This window comes from Pteronotus mesoamericanus, unplaced genomic scaffold (genome assembly GCF_021234165.1).
Source record: "Pteronotus mesoamericanus isolate MK-2021 breed Mesoamerican mustached bat unplaced genomic scaffold, CSHL_Meso_final scaffold_232, whole genome shotgun sequence".
NCBI lineage: Eukaryota > Metazoa > Chordata > Mammalia > Chiroptera > Mormoopidae > Pteronotus > Pteronotus mesoamericanus.
In genome coordinates this window covers 19,536,306-19,551,030 of record NW_026555311.1, presented here as the reverse complement: position 1 = coordinate 19,551,030, position 14,725 = coordinate 19,536,306, and the positions used below count along the sequence as shown (strand labels likewise).

The 14,725-nt window shown below is 34.3% G+C and overlaps 1 protein-coding gene across 1 annotated transcript in view; it reads left to right on the top strand.

Moving 5' to 3' along the window:
• Window positions 1-14,725, top strand: part of GRID2 (glutamate ionotropic receptor delta type subunit 2) — a 1,366,516-nt gene that overhangs the window by 797,117 nt on the left and 554,674 nt on the right. The window contains exons 6-7 of the mRNA XM_054591733.1: window positions 2,212-2,385; window positions 9,485-9,646. Of these exons, the coding sequence (XP_054447708.1) occupies window positions 2,212-2,385; window positions 9,485-9,646 (336 nt within the window). The remainder of the gene's footprint in view (window positions 1-2,211; window positions 2,386-9,484; window positions 9,647-14,725) is intronic.

The window sequence follows — 14,725 nt, the reverse complement described above, 5'->3', positions numbered from 1 at the left end:
CAAAATATATTCAGTTCAAATTGACACTTCCTCGGATGTACTCTAGTTGCTTAGACACCTAAGAACTTCAGTTTTTGGAATCTATAAAAGGCAATCATCCTTTTTTTGTGGGTTTAAAATAGTCCTCTTGAAGACTTTGCTTCATGATAGATGACTTTATCAGAAATGATAAAGTAATCAAGCTATTATGTGCTGAAATAATATATCTTCATAGTTTTAAATGCTACCATTTATGAATATTGATCCAAATAATTTTCATAAGGAAATATAGACTTCTTATATAATTAATTAGAGAGAGTCTGGTTTGATGATATTTATAAATTAATACTGTAAATACAGAGTATTTTGAAATAAGAGCTTGGAGTCTCTCCAGTTCTTTATTTATAAAGTGAGAATAACAGTACCTGAATCTTGTTGTTTTCAGCAGAAAATAACATAACAGTTATCTTAGTATTTTGCCTAACATATGACAGGCACTTGTAAATGTTTTTATTCCAATATGCTGATCTGTAGTTCATCAAGGCTTGAGTCAGGTAGATACAGTGCTGCTTGACAAAACTTAGTAGTGCTAAAGAAAAAAAGACCAGAGTTTAGTTAATACTATGAGAAAGTGGTACAATTTTCATCGCCTTAATTGAAAATGTCTACACACTGTGGAATTAAATACAGTGCATAGTAATATTAATTTTGAAAGATTTCTTGTTAAGGTTAAGGCTAAAAATGATGTTGAAAGAAACTGTATAGTTCTTCTTTGTGAGTTGGTGACAGAAAATTAAAAAGTGACCTGCTTTTTGCCCAACAGAGATTTTGGTGGCCAGTGAAATGACACAGACTAAAGGAAAAAGACAGCATTTTAAACTGAGAAAACCACTTTTTTATGGTACATTAAGGCTTAATCAACCAAAAATCCAGGATATTATACTGGATATAGCTGATGGCAGGTGTTATTTTATTTTCAGAAAATCTATATTTCCTAAAGATTATAAATAAAAGATAAATTTTAAAACTAATACAAAGAAGAACACTATGTGATTAGTCCAATAAAGAAGAAAACTTCCATCTGTAAATAGTCTTTTTGTCTTTCATTATTCAGTAATAATAATCCTTTGAACTCAAAGTGATAAAATCTCACTGTATTCTAAAGTTTATCTTATGTCAAATCTTTTATTTCTGTTGCCATAAGAATATAAGACACTAATAATATATTCATTGCAAAGGCTTCATTGATTTAAAAGGTGCCAATGGAGATTATGAAGCACAAACTGCTTAAGTAAGACTGCCTTAAAACTAAAATTTATTTGGGTCATTTTTATTCTAATTCCAATTAGAACAGGTGTTTATTATAAAAATATTTTATTTTTATTGCTTCTACATCCATAATTGAGTTAAATTCTAAAATTTAAGGCTGGAATTTGGAGGCAGGGGAGAAGGAAGTATAAAACACCTTTGCGTTTGCGAACCCTCACATGCAAAATAACATTAATTTGGATCAAGAGCACGGGATTTCTTCATTCACTCATTCTGGTTCACACTGTTTTAATTAACACAGTTTTTCATCTTTATATTAAGACCACAATAACATACTAACTTATTTATTCAACATTTAGTGAGCACTTTGTTTAATCTATTTTTCACCTAGAGAAATGTATGGGTTAAAGCGAATAGTTCTAAGAAGTTATTGGGAAAAGTCTTTAAAAATAGTATCTCTTCTTGTATTATTTTGTATTGTGTATCTCATATCATTCTGCTTGCATTATTTAAGAGCTCCACTTTTCATTGCTAAAAACAAAATATATAATTCTTCCATTGCAACTATCTTCCTACATACTCAGAGTACCCTGAAACCCACTAATGAATAATGAATTATAATAGCAACTTATTTCATGGCCTTTTTGATGTGTAGACAACACATATTTTTCTAGTATTCAACATCATATATTATAAATTTGTTATTAATAAGGTATATTTAAGTCAATCACTCTATTTGGAATTGTTTAAGTATTAATTTACATAATTTAAGCACAGGCAACAAATGCCAATGAGTTGATCATTTTAATGAATGTGTGTTGTTTGCTTTTGGATGAGGGCTAAGCATTAAGTAAGTGTATTACGGTAACGATTCCTTACCATTTCCAGATAATTTATTAATAGATTATGTGTTTCTGTTACTGTATTAAAGCATTTCTAATACTTGCATTTCTTATCTTATAGGAAATAAATGATGTAGATGTACAAGAACTTGTAAGAAGGTCAATTGGAAGGCTAACTATCATTCGGCAGACGTTCCCAGTTCCCCAGAATATAAGTCAGCGATGTTTCCGTGGCAACCATCGAATATCTTCAACATTGTGTGATCCAAAGGACCCATTTGCTCAGAATATGGAGGTATATTCTTAGTGTTGGAGTATTTCTAACAATGATGTTTTGTTGGGCAATTTTAGAGAGAGGTTTCTGGGTTTTACTGCGTTTAAATTATACATGCATGCAATTTCTGAACTATTCCTCTTCCCCAGCAATTTATTAAGTCGGATCTTAGGAAGGCACAAAGAATCTGTGTTTTTTTCTCTTTTTAACTTCATTTTCACAAAATATATACCTATTTAATATTAATGTAGTAAGTAAAGATTATTTCCTTCTCAGCAGGTAGATATATCCATAATCTTTCTAATGGTGGGATTTGAGGTTGATATTCCAAATGACTTTATTTTTTGGCATAACAGGGACATAGAATTTTTTTTTAAGATTAGTGCCCTGTTTGAAGTATTTCTCAAGAATTTTTTTTAGAAATGCAAAAAAGTTGTAGTATTAAATAGCCATATTTAACTCAGATGGGGTATAGCTGTAATCTTTGCTATGCAGAATACAACAAAAAATTTGGGAATAAATAAATGAAATTTCTGAGCAGCAAAATAGAGAACTCCAAGTCCTTGCAGCTTACTCATAAGAATGCCCTTTAAATACTCTCCCAGAGCCTATTTCTTTCTCTTAAGAAAAATCCTATCAGACCTTTTTGTTTTATTTTTATTTGCACAGGAGTTCTCAATATGTCAGTTTGAAGGGGATGTTACAAAAGACAGACAGATACATGGACAAAAGTAGGGGTTATAGGGAGCATTCTCTAGCAAAGCAAGAGACAGGAAAAAAAGAAATCAATCAGATACTCTAACTCAAATATCTTTTCAGTGAAGGAATTTTACTGTAAAACAACTCTGTATCATGAAACAGTTCCTCAGGGTATCACTGTAGTATGCTGCAAACATGTTAGTTAGTATTTTAACATTAACCTTGAGATAACAACAAAGATTAAAGTAGTGGTCAATTTCAGAAATCAGAAAAATATATATTTCAGAAAGCTATTCCTTCAAAATGTTTAATATGAACGGTGTTTTAGTACTTAGAGATGTTCAGTTTGAACATTTTGGAAATATAACCCTATTAGAACTTGTTCATCCCCAATAATACTAGATCAATAAGGTAATTTTGCAAAGCCACTTCTTTTGAATGATAAATCCATAGTCTCCCCCTCTTTAGTTATGTTTGGATTTATTTTTTAGATGAGTTACAAAGTTTCCAACTATTTTGTCATATTTGCTACCATAGTAATGAACAGCATGTATTTACCAGGCAGCTGACTTAGGGATCATTGTCCATAGAACTTTTTGTTTCCTACTAGATTTTAAGCTCTTGCAGAATAGGTTCCCTCTAGGACCTGGCATCATTAAACCCCATAAAGTACTAGTCTCTTTTTATTTTCCCCATCATACATATCACAGAGCTTTTGCACCTTTGTGAATATTTGTGTATTTGAATGTAATTAAGGAGAAGACAATGGTCAAAATAAGTCACTCTGAAGCCTAAACAAGACCTGTTTGAATTTTAATGCTAATCTTATAAATATGCTTACAATGATCTAGCTTTGATCATTGATGAATATAATTAATGTAGAAATGATAGAATTTTAAATGTAAAAAAAAATAAAAGAATTTGATTCAGAAAATTTTAAAATATTAAAGACTGTTTCTGTGAAAAGAACTAGCAGCAAATATACAAATTGTTAAAGCATAAAGTAACTGACCACAAAGTATTTTAAAACTCATTTACCTAACAGCATAATTCTTCTGATTCAATTAACTAATTTCTTGAAATCAAGGAAACAAGTATTTTTTTTATCTTTATATTCCCAGACTGGTCTGATGAATTAAGGATGTCGATAGAGCAGCGCTTCTCTAGCCCACACCTTCATCTTACCCCTCTCAAACCCACAGATGAAAGGAAAAAAGACTATTGCTTTTTCTTTGAAGATTTATTACATATTAACTTCCCTATTATATGTAATAAAATTAGACTAAGTATTTAATATATAAAAGAAAACCTTGAATTTAAAATGTTCCACTAAAAGCAGAGCATTTGGCAAAAAGGTTGCCTTGGTGAAAAATGTTATCTCACTAAAATTAAAGAAAGCAGCAAGAAAAGTACTGAAAATTCAGGAGTGGGTGGTTAGGAGAAGCAACCCTCTCATCTTGGAGTCCAGCAGTAAAACAGTGCAGGTATATGTGATCCCAGGCACTTTCATCAGCAGGGTACAAATAAGAAAAACTAAGAAAAAGTAAAGATTTGAAAATATGATTCAAGTCAGCTCTAAAAATAAAAATCCAACATAAAATACAATAATCAATACAGCAGAAGAGAAGAAGGTACAATGGGCCTGTGTAGAGATCTCTTGGCTGTTATATATTTAACTACACATGGGGAAAAAAGTAAGAGTAGAAAGAATCAAACACAAGTTTCCCAACTCTTTAAATTAATGTCAGAAAGAATAAAATCAAGGGTTAGCTGATGTTGCAAGATAAATGTTAAAGACACCTTTTAACTAGAAACAGAGTTTCTAGCAATATACAAAACAAAAAGGAGAGGGGCTTACTGCTTGGTGAAACCAAGTTAGTTTGGCTGCTAATGGAGAGAAAACAAATATTTAAATCTTTTGGCTTCTGTTTTCTCTAAGAAAAATTGTCTTCAATTTGGAAGGTTAAAATATAAGTCATTTAGAAAAATAATCACTGTTTTAGAAAATACAGTGGTGTGGAGATAAGGCTTGAAAAATAATTGTTCAGAACAATAAATAAATAAGTGGATATGATCACAATATTATAATTTAGAAATACTAGAGAACTACTTGAGAAGAGAATTCAAGAGTAAGAAGACAATGGTATAATGTCCCAAATTTTAAAAAGGAGACAAAAAGTTTCTAGTATTCAGAGTTTAATATACTAAAAATTAATATCTATGTCATTTACAGAATATATTATTATATACATGATTTAAGGAACTTTAAATAAGCCCATAAGTCTTCCTAAACAACAAGTACTGTCAAAATAAGTCCTATTCAATTTTTTTTAGGTTGTGATGTCATAAATTTATTGTATACTGATTTTTATTTGGCATTTGACAGATTTTCTTATGAAATCCTTATGGAAAGACATTAAAAAGTCTAGATAGATTGATGTCAGTTAAACATTTTGACCAAAAAACTCCTAAAAACAGAAGATGGTAAAGAATCTGGACTCAGTTTTTTTTTAAAGAGTTCAAAATATGTTAAAGTCTCATAATTATCTTTACAAGTTATAATGCATGAGTTATTTCAAATGATTTACCAGCTAAATTGCTTCATTGTTTTTTCCAAATATTCGAGCAAAATTTATATGCCTCGGACATGGCTCTGACATGTTATGTAGCTTTGAGTACTTCCAAAGTACTTTGAGTATCTGCAATCTATCACCAAGGCTTTTATTACCCTCAGGTAGAGAAGTGTGGAACTAGAGGAATACTTGAACCACACTGATAAGTATTCCACCCTTGAAGTACAAGGAACTCTTTACGGTCATTCTAGAGATTGTATTCTTGGTCCTAATATTTTAAAAATGTTTATCACTACACGAATGAAAATGAATAAAATATGCGTATCAAAATTTGTAAATGACATAAAGCTAGGAGAGAAAGCTTATGTTGTATTATATAATCAAGATCCAAGTTGTTAATTTATACTGAATAATAAGCCTAAAAGTTGAAATTTCACAGATATCAAGTACAGGTTCAAAATCAATTACAGGAAATCTAGGTGGATGAGACCTTGTTTGACAGCTTGTTTAAGGCTGGTAAGATGAAGTTAGATTCGGTGTGAGCATACACAGGTCATATGTGCTCTAAACTTTTCTAATGCAATCTTGGTCTCTATGTCGGAGACATTTTGCTAAGATAAAGAGAGATAGACCTTATCCCTCTCCTAGTCAGATCACATCTGCAATAATGTGTCATTTCTGAGTATTAAACTTTGAACACAAACATTGAAACATATGAAAAGGGAAGAGGAAAGGAGCTGAGATGAACAGCCTAGAAATTATACCAGGTGATGATAAATAAAGAGGATATTTCAGAGCAAGAATTGATGGTGTCAAATACTAGAAGGTTGTTATATAGACAGGGTGGATGCTGGTGATTCATTGAGGTCAAAAAACAAGTGTAGTGACAGTAAGGTGGAGAAAAATGATTGGTCAGATGGTGAGATATGAGTGTTTAGGATACAAGTATTAGAGCCTTTGGTTGGATGGCTCACTTGGTTGTCCTGTACACCCAAAGGTTGCAGGTTCAATTCTTGGTCAGAGCACACACCTAGGTTGTGGGTTTCATCCATGGTGGGGCACCTACAGGAGGCAACGTATCGATGCTTCTTTTTCACATTGATGTTTCTCTCTCTCTCTCTCCCCCTCCCTCTCTCTCCCTCTAAAATCAGTAAACATATTCTCAAGTGAGGATTAAAGAAAAGATATTAGAGGAGGTATGTGTTTGTATCCAGTGAATAGTCACTTATATTTGCTGTAGCCAGAAGAGAAGTAAAAATCATCTGTAGTAAAAGATCACCAAAGATCTTTCTAGTGCTGGGAAGTAGTTTAGTATCATTGTGAGGTAGGAGTCAAAGACCTCATGAGCGACCAGGAGGTCAGAGATGACGGCTGAAAGGGGCTGTAAAGTGTGACATAGGAAAGAGCATGAACCTCAGAGAGAATATGCACTCACCTAAGAAAGAAGGGATAATTAAAAACTCAGAGAATATCATCACCCCCTCTTGATCCTGCCTTTTGAAATGTGGGCAAATGAGCAGAGGCATTTTGATGCCTCTTTTGATTTATTTGATGATAACTCCTGTCACATATTGAGTGGAAAGCACTCACCTTTAAGACCAGTATGGATGCTCAAAGTACATGCAAGAGAAACTGTGCCACAGGCATATAAGGTGTCAAGTTTTTCACTTCTTAACTTCTGTCAAACCAGTCTAATGTTAAACTTAGCATTCTTTTTCCCACCATTCTTTTAAACACCCATTTATCAAAAAAAAAATTATCTACTACACTCTAGGCTAAGTCAATGGGAAATAAAGAATAAGAGAAACAAAAGTACAAAGAAGAAAAATATATACAATATGAGCCCCTGTCCAGAAGAAACTCATATTTTAGTGTTAAAAGCAATTTTAAAAAGAATCTTAGCACTACAATGTGTTTCAATAGAGGTAGGCACTGAGTGTTATGGAAGATTTAGAAAGCTGCCCAATTAGCCCTGGAGTGGTAAGAGTTCTAACAGTTGTTAGGGAAAGGTTCACCCACCTTGATGCCTAGGAATTGACTTTTAGAGGAAATTAACTAGTTGGAGAAAGAAAAAATACATTGAAGAATGCTTGTATCACAACCTCATATGCACACTTAAAGCAATCAGAGGAAGAAGCAAATTAAAGCTAGAGAGATAAGAGCAAGCAAATTTGAGATATGGCGCTCGAAGAGATTAGAAAAAGCCAGATTATTGCAGATTATCGAGAGATCATCAAAAGATTTGTCCTGGATTTTTGGATACAGCCTACTCATCTGTCATGTTCTTTTAGGTTTTCCTCTTGGGTCTTTACAGTCTAATTTAGACTAAATTTTGATTCATCAACTACATCTAACTGCAAGTCTCACTCTTCATTTATTGCAGATTTTGGCCAAAGCCCCTCCCACTCCCTGCCCCCCCTAGCCCCCAGTCTCTCAGTAATTGTCTGGCAGGAGGAGGGGCAGATGGGTGTCAGTGGGGAGGGGGAGAGTAGCTTCCCTCATATTTCCTTATAAAGAACAAACTGGTATTTCACACAGTGCATAAGAGTATTCAATATCGCTCTAAGGAGAGGACTACGTTCCATAAAAGTATTATACATGTGAAATAATGGTTAAAAATACAAATGATTAAAGATTTACCAAGTAATGAAGAGAAACTCACAAGGCACTGTTAGGAAATGCTTATTAACAGTTATCCAATAGCATGAAACTCTCATTGTTCTAATAGTTGAACTTAAATACTATTCTGTGATGGGGACAGACAATTTCGTAAGATTCCTACATGATTATAAGCAAAGAGCAATCAATAGCCCATCCCCTTTGTTTTCATGAAAAAAAAAAGTGGTAAGACACTTGAACATTTCTAAGAGTATTGAAATGCTTTAGATAAATTTAATTTTCATAGTTACATTGATGCTTCATTTTTTATGTTTGGTTTTTTCTTCAGAGAGGTTATAACATTTAACAGCTTTTACTGACATCGGATATCTCTTGGTGATTGTGTTTTCTAAATAATTTCTAATTTATTTGAAAAATAAACATTTACAGTAGTCAATGGTATAGATAGTAATTCTGGCAGGAGTTTACTGTAAGACTGCAATAGCTCTTAGAAAACATTTTTACAATTTATTTTTCAATCTACATGGAAGGAAGATAATAATATGGTTGCCTTAGAAAAAGAAAGCTTTAAGCACACATTCACAAAATTAATACTTTATGGTATGTGTCATGATAATAAATTGCAATGCATGTGTATACCTGTATAATTTTGTATAGATTTTTGATCAATGTAACGTTTATGAATGGTGCTATTTCCTCTCATTTTTTCATTACTGAATCCCCACAGACATAAATGTTCACACAGATAACTGCTTCCTTTTTTAAAATACCTGTAACACTCATCTTATATGTAAGATCGAGTTGATATTTCTCCATCTGAATAACCAGAATGCAAAAACTTGACATATTCAGAAAATGTATTATTCAGTTTGTCCTCCCAGTCTTAGGCCCTTAGATCTTTACCTCCTCAGAATGAAATAAGGGCCAGTGATTTTCGAAGGTCTGACACTAACAGCCTTGCCTCTGTTGAAACTTTTCTTTTTTATCTTCTCTTTCATACTTAAATAAGCTGAGAAAGTAATTGAAGCATACAATCAGACAAAACTTCATTCTTGATGGCAAAATAGCACAAGAAATGGGGGGAGGGGGGAACCCGCTTCTGCTTAATAAATAGCCCAGCCAACCAGCCATCTGCAGCAAGAATGGAGGCAGCTGAGCTGGTGGTCTTCTCCATGTTCTCAATGGCTGGTGTTGGTGATTCTAAGGATTATTGTGCAATGTCTTTTCAGATTTCAAACCTTTACATATATGACACGGTGCTTCTGCTTGCTAATGCTTTCCATAAGAAGCTGGAGGACCGGAAGTGGCATAGCATGGCAAGTCTGTCGTGTATCAGGAAGAACTCTAAGCCCTGGCAGGGAGGGCGTTCCATGCTGGAAACCATCAAAAAGGTAACTTCTGAGTAGCACTTCACTCCTCCTAGTTTTCTATAAAGAAGATGCAATGGATCATTTTTTAATGGTTATCTTTTAGAAGGATTTTCCCTCTAAAATGCTGCCAATTCAAAGCACAAAACAGTATAATGGAGAACTAAAATATTAAAAATAAAAGGTCATAAAGTCACACATATACAAAACAGGGAGCTCTTTTTTATTTGTAAGGTAAATTTTATGCAAGTAAAAAGTTAATGGTTGAAATATTTTTAAATTGCTTTGGTTATGTCATTAAAGTTAAGAGATGCTTAAATTAGTTTGGTGCTTGTCACAAAGTACAAAATGTTTTTTTGTTTTTTGTTTTCTCTTCACACAGCACCATCAATGGAAAAAAACAGCCTAAGCACTAGAATTAGCAGGGGTTTTTTTAATTTAGGGAATACATGGTTAAGGCATTGGATGTAATGACCTTTAATTTGTTATAATAAAGGTATACTTCATAAACAGTTAATATTTTGCAGCACTTGTAAACTCTTTGGTATTTGATGGAGTTATTTTTCTTCATTGTCAGTGTGGTGTTTAGCCTGGCTATGACCCGCTTTGGCTTAGCTACCTGTTCCATTCTCAGGAGGCAGTTTACGTTGTTCAGCTCCTCTCAATACTCTAAGCATGCTGCAGTTTATTAGCCTCTTTGTCATGTCATCCTTGCTGGCATTTTCAATTTGTCTTGCACAACTCCTCAGATTTAAAATGAAATGATTAATAAAACAAACAAATTTCTCCTGTACCTTTACACAGAGAAGACAGCCATTTGGAAGTTTATGTTCTTTATTTTACGTCTCTTTTTTTTTTTATTTCTGCATGTGTTTGTCTTTCTCTCCCAAAACAAAAAGAGAAAAAAGCTAGTCGAATGAAACCTGCATGTATTTTAAAAATCCAGAGAAAAATATAGAACTTGAGCATTAGAAGTGAACTAGAGGTACAGAAACCAAGTGGAAGAAAGAAATGCTTCAAAAAGAGATTAGCCTATATCCTTCTCTTGGTGCTTACTCTTTGCAAAAGAATCACTTTAATGAGAACAGCTTCTTATCAACAGGAGTCCTTGAGAATTAAATGTATGAAAAATATTGGCAGAGAACTATTTTTTAAACTGAAGATGCGTAAGTCAAATTTAAACTCAAGGTGTTGCCAAAATCTCCCTATCTATGTAGAGAATTGGCACGTATGGATCCAAGAGAGGCTGTTGAACATGCTTCTGATCCTACCAATTTATTAATTCATGGTTTGGCTAGGACGCAGAAGTTGAATATATTAATTTTCCCGAAGCTGTCTCAAAGACAAAATAATAGTTTGGGAGGTTGCTTAGGCAACATGTATTTAGTGAGAGTATCAGTAGGAGGAAAAGAAAGACACCATTAAATGAGGTATTTCTCCTGGAGCTATTCAATCTATAAAATGTTTCTGTTACAAAATTTATAATCAAAACAATGATATAATACAATAATTATGAAATTTTATTTTAGAGATATATTTGCATATTTGTCGCTGTCAGCTTCCAGCCCAGAGATGTTTTTTAAATGAATACATCCATTCTGTGTATTTAGAAACTTAATTTTGAATTATATACAGGATTGCAGATGTCCAATTTATTTTTTTCACACATTTCACAATGACCTTAAAAAACGGATACTACTTTTGCCTCATATGAGTATTTTGGTCATCCCATTCAGATATTGAGGCTGATAATACTCCACACAAAGAAAATTTGAAAGACAATATACTACTCACAGAGGGACTCTCAGGAAGAGCCGGGTGGGCCCCAGGAGGTCCAGTCTGGCTTGGGCCAAGCAGAAGGAATGGGCTAGGCTTTTATAATGGTTAGGGATTGGAACTAGAAAAAGTTACCATTTACTTGGTCTGGAGATTTGTGTTGCTTAAATTTCCTGTGGGTATCAAGAAGGAGGTGCAGGATGGGTATTGTTAATCGGCTTATCCAGTCGTGGAGTCAAAGGGAGGGCCAAGCTTGAAAAGAAGTCAGCACTATCATAAGTGAGCCAGGCTCTGTATTGCAATGGGAATATTCTAGTGATAAAATTCTTAATTACATTCAAGTAACCATTCCCACTGAATGCCTAACTTAAGGGCATGCTCTATATACTTTACAAAACCTGTGTGCTGCTGCAAGAAGACAAAGAATTTAAAGAATTAATGTCTGCCCTTCAATTATTTATGTTCTAATTAGGAAGAAGAGGCAAAAGAGTTTAAAAAGCACTACAGTTGACATAAGTGCTACAAATGCCCAGTAAAGGGGGAGGTGGTGGTTTCCAGGGCACTCTTGTGTTGAAGCTTTATAATTTATTTTTTGAATTGGTGGAATAAGTGTCTCTACATTTCTCTTCTTTTTTCAAAAATTAGAGGTTAAGTCTCAAGTGTTTATTTCTTCCAGATATTATCAGTATCCCCGAACCATTGTTATTTATATGGATTTTATAGAATGTTTTCGAGAATTAGTAATTTTTAAGACATCAAGTCTTCCCATCCATGGACATGGTATCTACCCATATAGTCATCTTTATAGCCCTCTGTAAAGATTTAGAATTTCTTTGTACGTATTTCATTGTATTTATTCCTACACGTTTACAGAGTTTTGAGTATGTTCATTAGTATACGTGCATATGTGTGCACACTATCATGAATTCCTAGTCTAAACCTCTTTCAGAGACTAACCCACACAAGTGGCTGGGCTGAGATCATGCTGTGGTCTTCCCTCAAACCTGTTAAAAGTCCACAAACCCAAAAAAAGCAGCAGCTAGTCTTCACGTACCATGTACCTCTTGCTAAGTGACTTCAGTCCTGGCAGTTGTGGCAGCCAACATCAGTTCACAGCATAGCCACTCCAAGGTTCCTCCAAGCCCAGCGCAGGCAGCTACCAACCACAGATCGCTGCGGAACTCTGACCAGGTGGCTCCCGGCTGGTCACAGGCAGTGACTGAGCTTGGGTTCTGGGGTCTCCCAAGAATCAACATTCCTGGTGGCTGGCTTCTGGCCACACTAGAGCACCATCCAATTAGTGTCACAAACAACCTACGCAAAGGGTGAATTTGGCAGGCACCAGAGTCCTGCTGAATTGATTCCTACTCCTTGGGTCAGTCTCCGAACAACAATTTTTCTGTTGAAGTCACAGCCAGTCCTCATAACCAGTCCACCTGCGTGTCATTCCCACCCACTGATATGTCAACAGTAATCAAGGGTCAACTACAAAAGGAGGTCATTGGAGCACCCAGCTCAGGTGAAGGGGGGAGACTGTGCCATTATACCATACAGGATACTGTATACTATATAAGGCTAGTCTGCCAATACTGGAAGACATAGCTCATGTATAAAATGCATAAAAACAGACACAGAGAGAATAAGGAGACAAATAAACATATCCCAAATAAAATAACAGAACAAAACTGCAGAAAGGGAACTAAACAAAATGGTGGCTACCAATCTACCAGATGCAGAGTCTGGTAAACTACAAAGTTTAAAGACAGAGAATCTTAAATGCAGAAAGAGAAACAAGTTAGTTAGCTACAAGGGAGCTCCCATAAGACTGTCAGCTGATTTCACAACAAAAACATTTCAGGCCAAGAGTGATTGGCAGAAAGTATTCAAAGTGATGAAGAGCAAGGACCTACAACCAAGATTACTCAGCAATGTTATCATTTAGAATCAAAGAAGAGATAAAGAGATTCATAGACAAGAAAAAGCTGAAGGAGTTCATCACCACCAAACCAGCATTACAAGAAATGTTAATGGGACTTATTTATGAAGAAGAAGAAAAAAAATGTAAAAAAATGTGAATAAGACAATATCAGAAATAAAAAATTCTCACTGACAAAAGCAAACAAAAGCAGTGGGTCTATCAGCACTAAAGCTAGTACAATGATTAAAAGGCAATAGCATGAAGATCATCTGTAACACCAGTAAATTACAACAGTAAATTGAGGAATACACACATACAAAAGAAGTAAAGAAAAAATATAAAATCATCAATGTGGAGGGTGATTAAAAATAGTAATGATTTTAGAATGTGTTCAGACCTAAGTGGCTATCAACCTAAAATAGGCTGCTATAACCACGTCTTGGTATAGATGAAGCACATGGTAACCACAGATAGGGGTGGGGAGGGAGAGGAAGAGAGAGATGTAAGAAATAAAGAGAAGGAAGGGAATGCAAACAAAATACTACAGAAATTCATCAGCATACATGAGAAGAGAGCAGCAGAATCAGAAAGGTACAGAGAAGAACTGCAAAACAATCTGAAAACAAAGAATAGCAGTAACTACTTACTTAAATGTAAATACTCATGTATAAAATGCATATTTTGATTAGATGCACTAATCAAAATATGAATGGATAAAGAAGAGGTGACATACAGCATAAAAAAAAAGAGGTGGTATATATACTCAGCCATATAAAAAGTATGAAATCTTATCATTTGCAACAGCATCAATGGACCTAGAAGGTATTATGCAGAGTGAAATAAGTCAGACAGAGACAAAAGCCATATGATTTCACTTATATGTGGAATCTAAAAAAGAAAATAAATGAACAAACAAGACAGAAACAAACTCATAGGTACTGAGAACAAACTGATGATTGCCAGATGTGAAGGAGTTTGGGGGGCTGGGTGAATAAGGTGAAGAGATTAAGAAGTACAGATTGGCAGGTATAGAACAGTGATGGGATATGAAGTACAGCATGGGGAATATAGTCAGTAATAGTTTAATAGTTATGTATGGTGTCAGGTGGTTGCAAGACTCATTTGGGGGCTCGCTTCCTAAGTTATACAAATGTGTAACCACTATGCTATACACTTGAAACTAATATAATACTGAATGTCAACTGCAGTTGAAAATTAAAAATAAAATAAAATAAAACACAAAAGAAAATATTCAGCTACCACACATGTTAATTATCAAGGTTTGATTTGATCTTCCTCATGCAAGACCCTCAGTTTGAAGCCTATGATAGGCATCTGGTTCACTACCTTGTGACTGTACTACCAAGGCAGGGATGAGGTGGAGGAAGAATTCATGGACATGGCAGTGC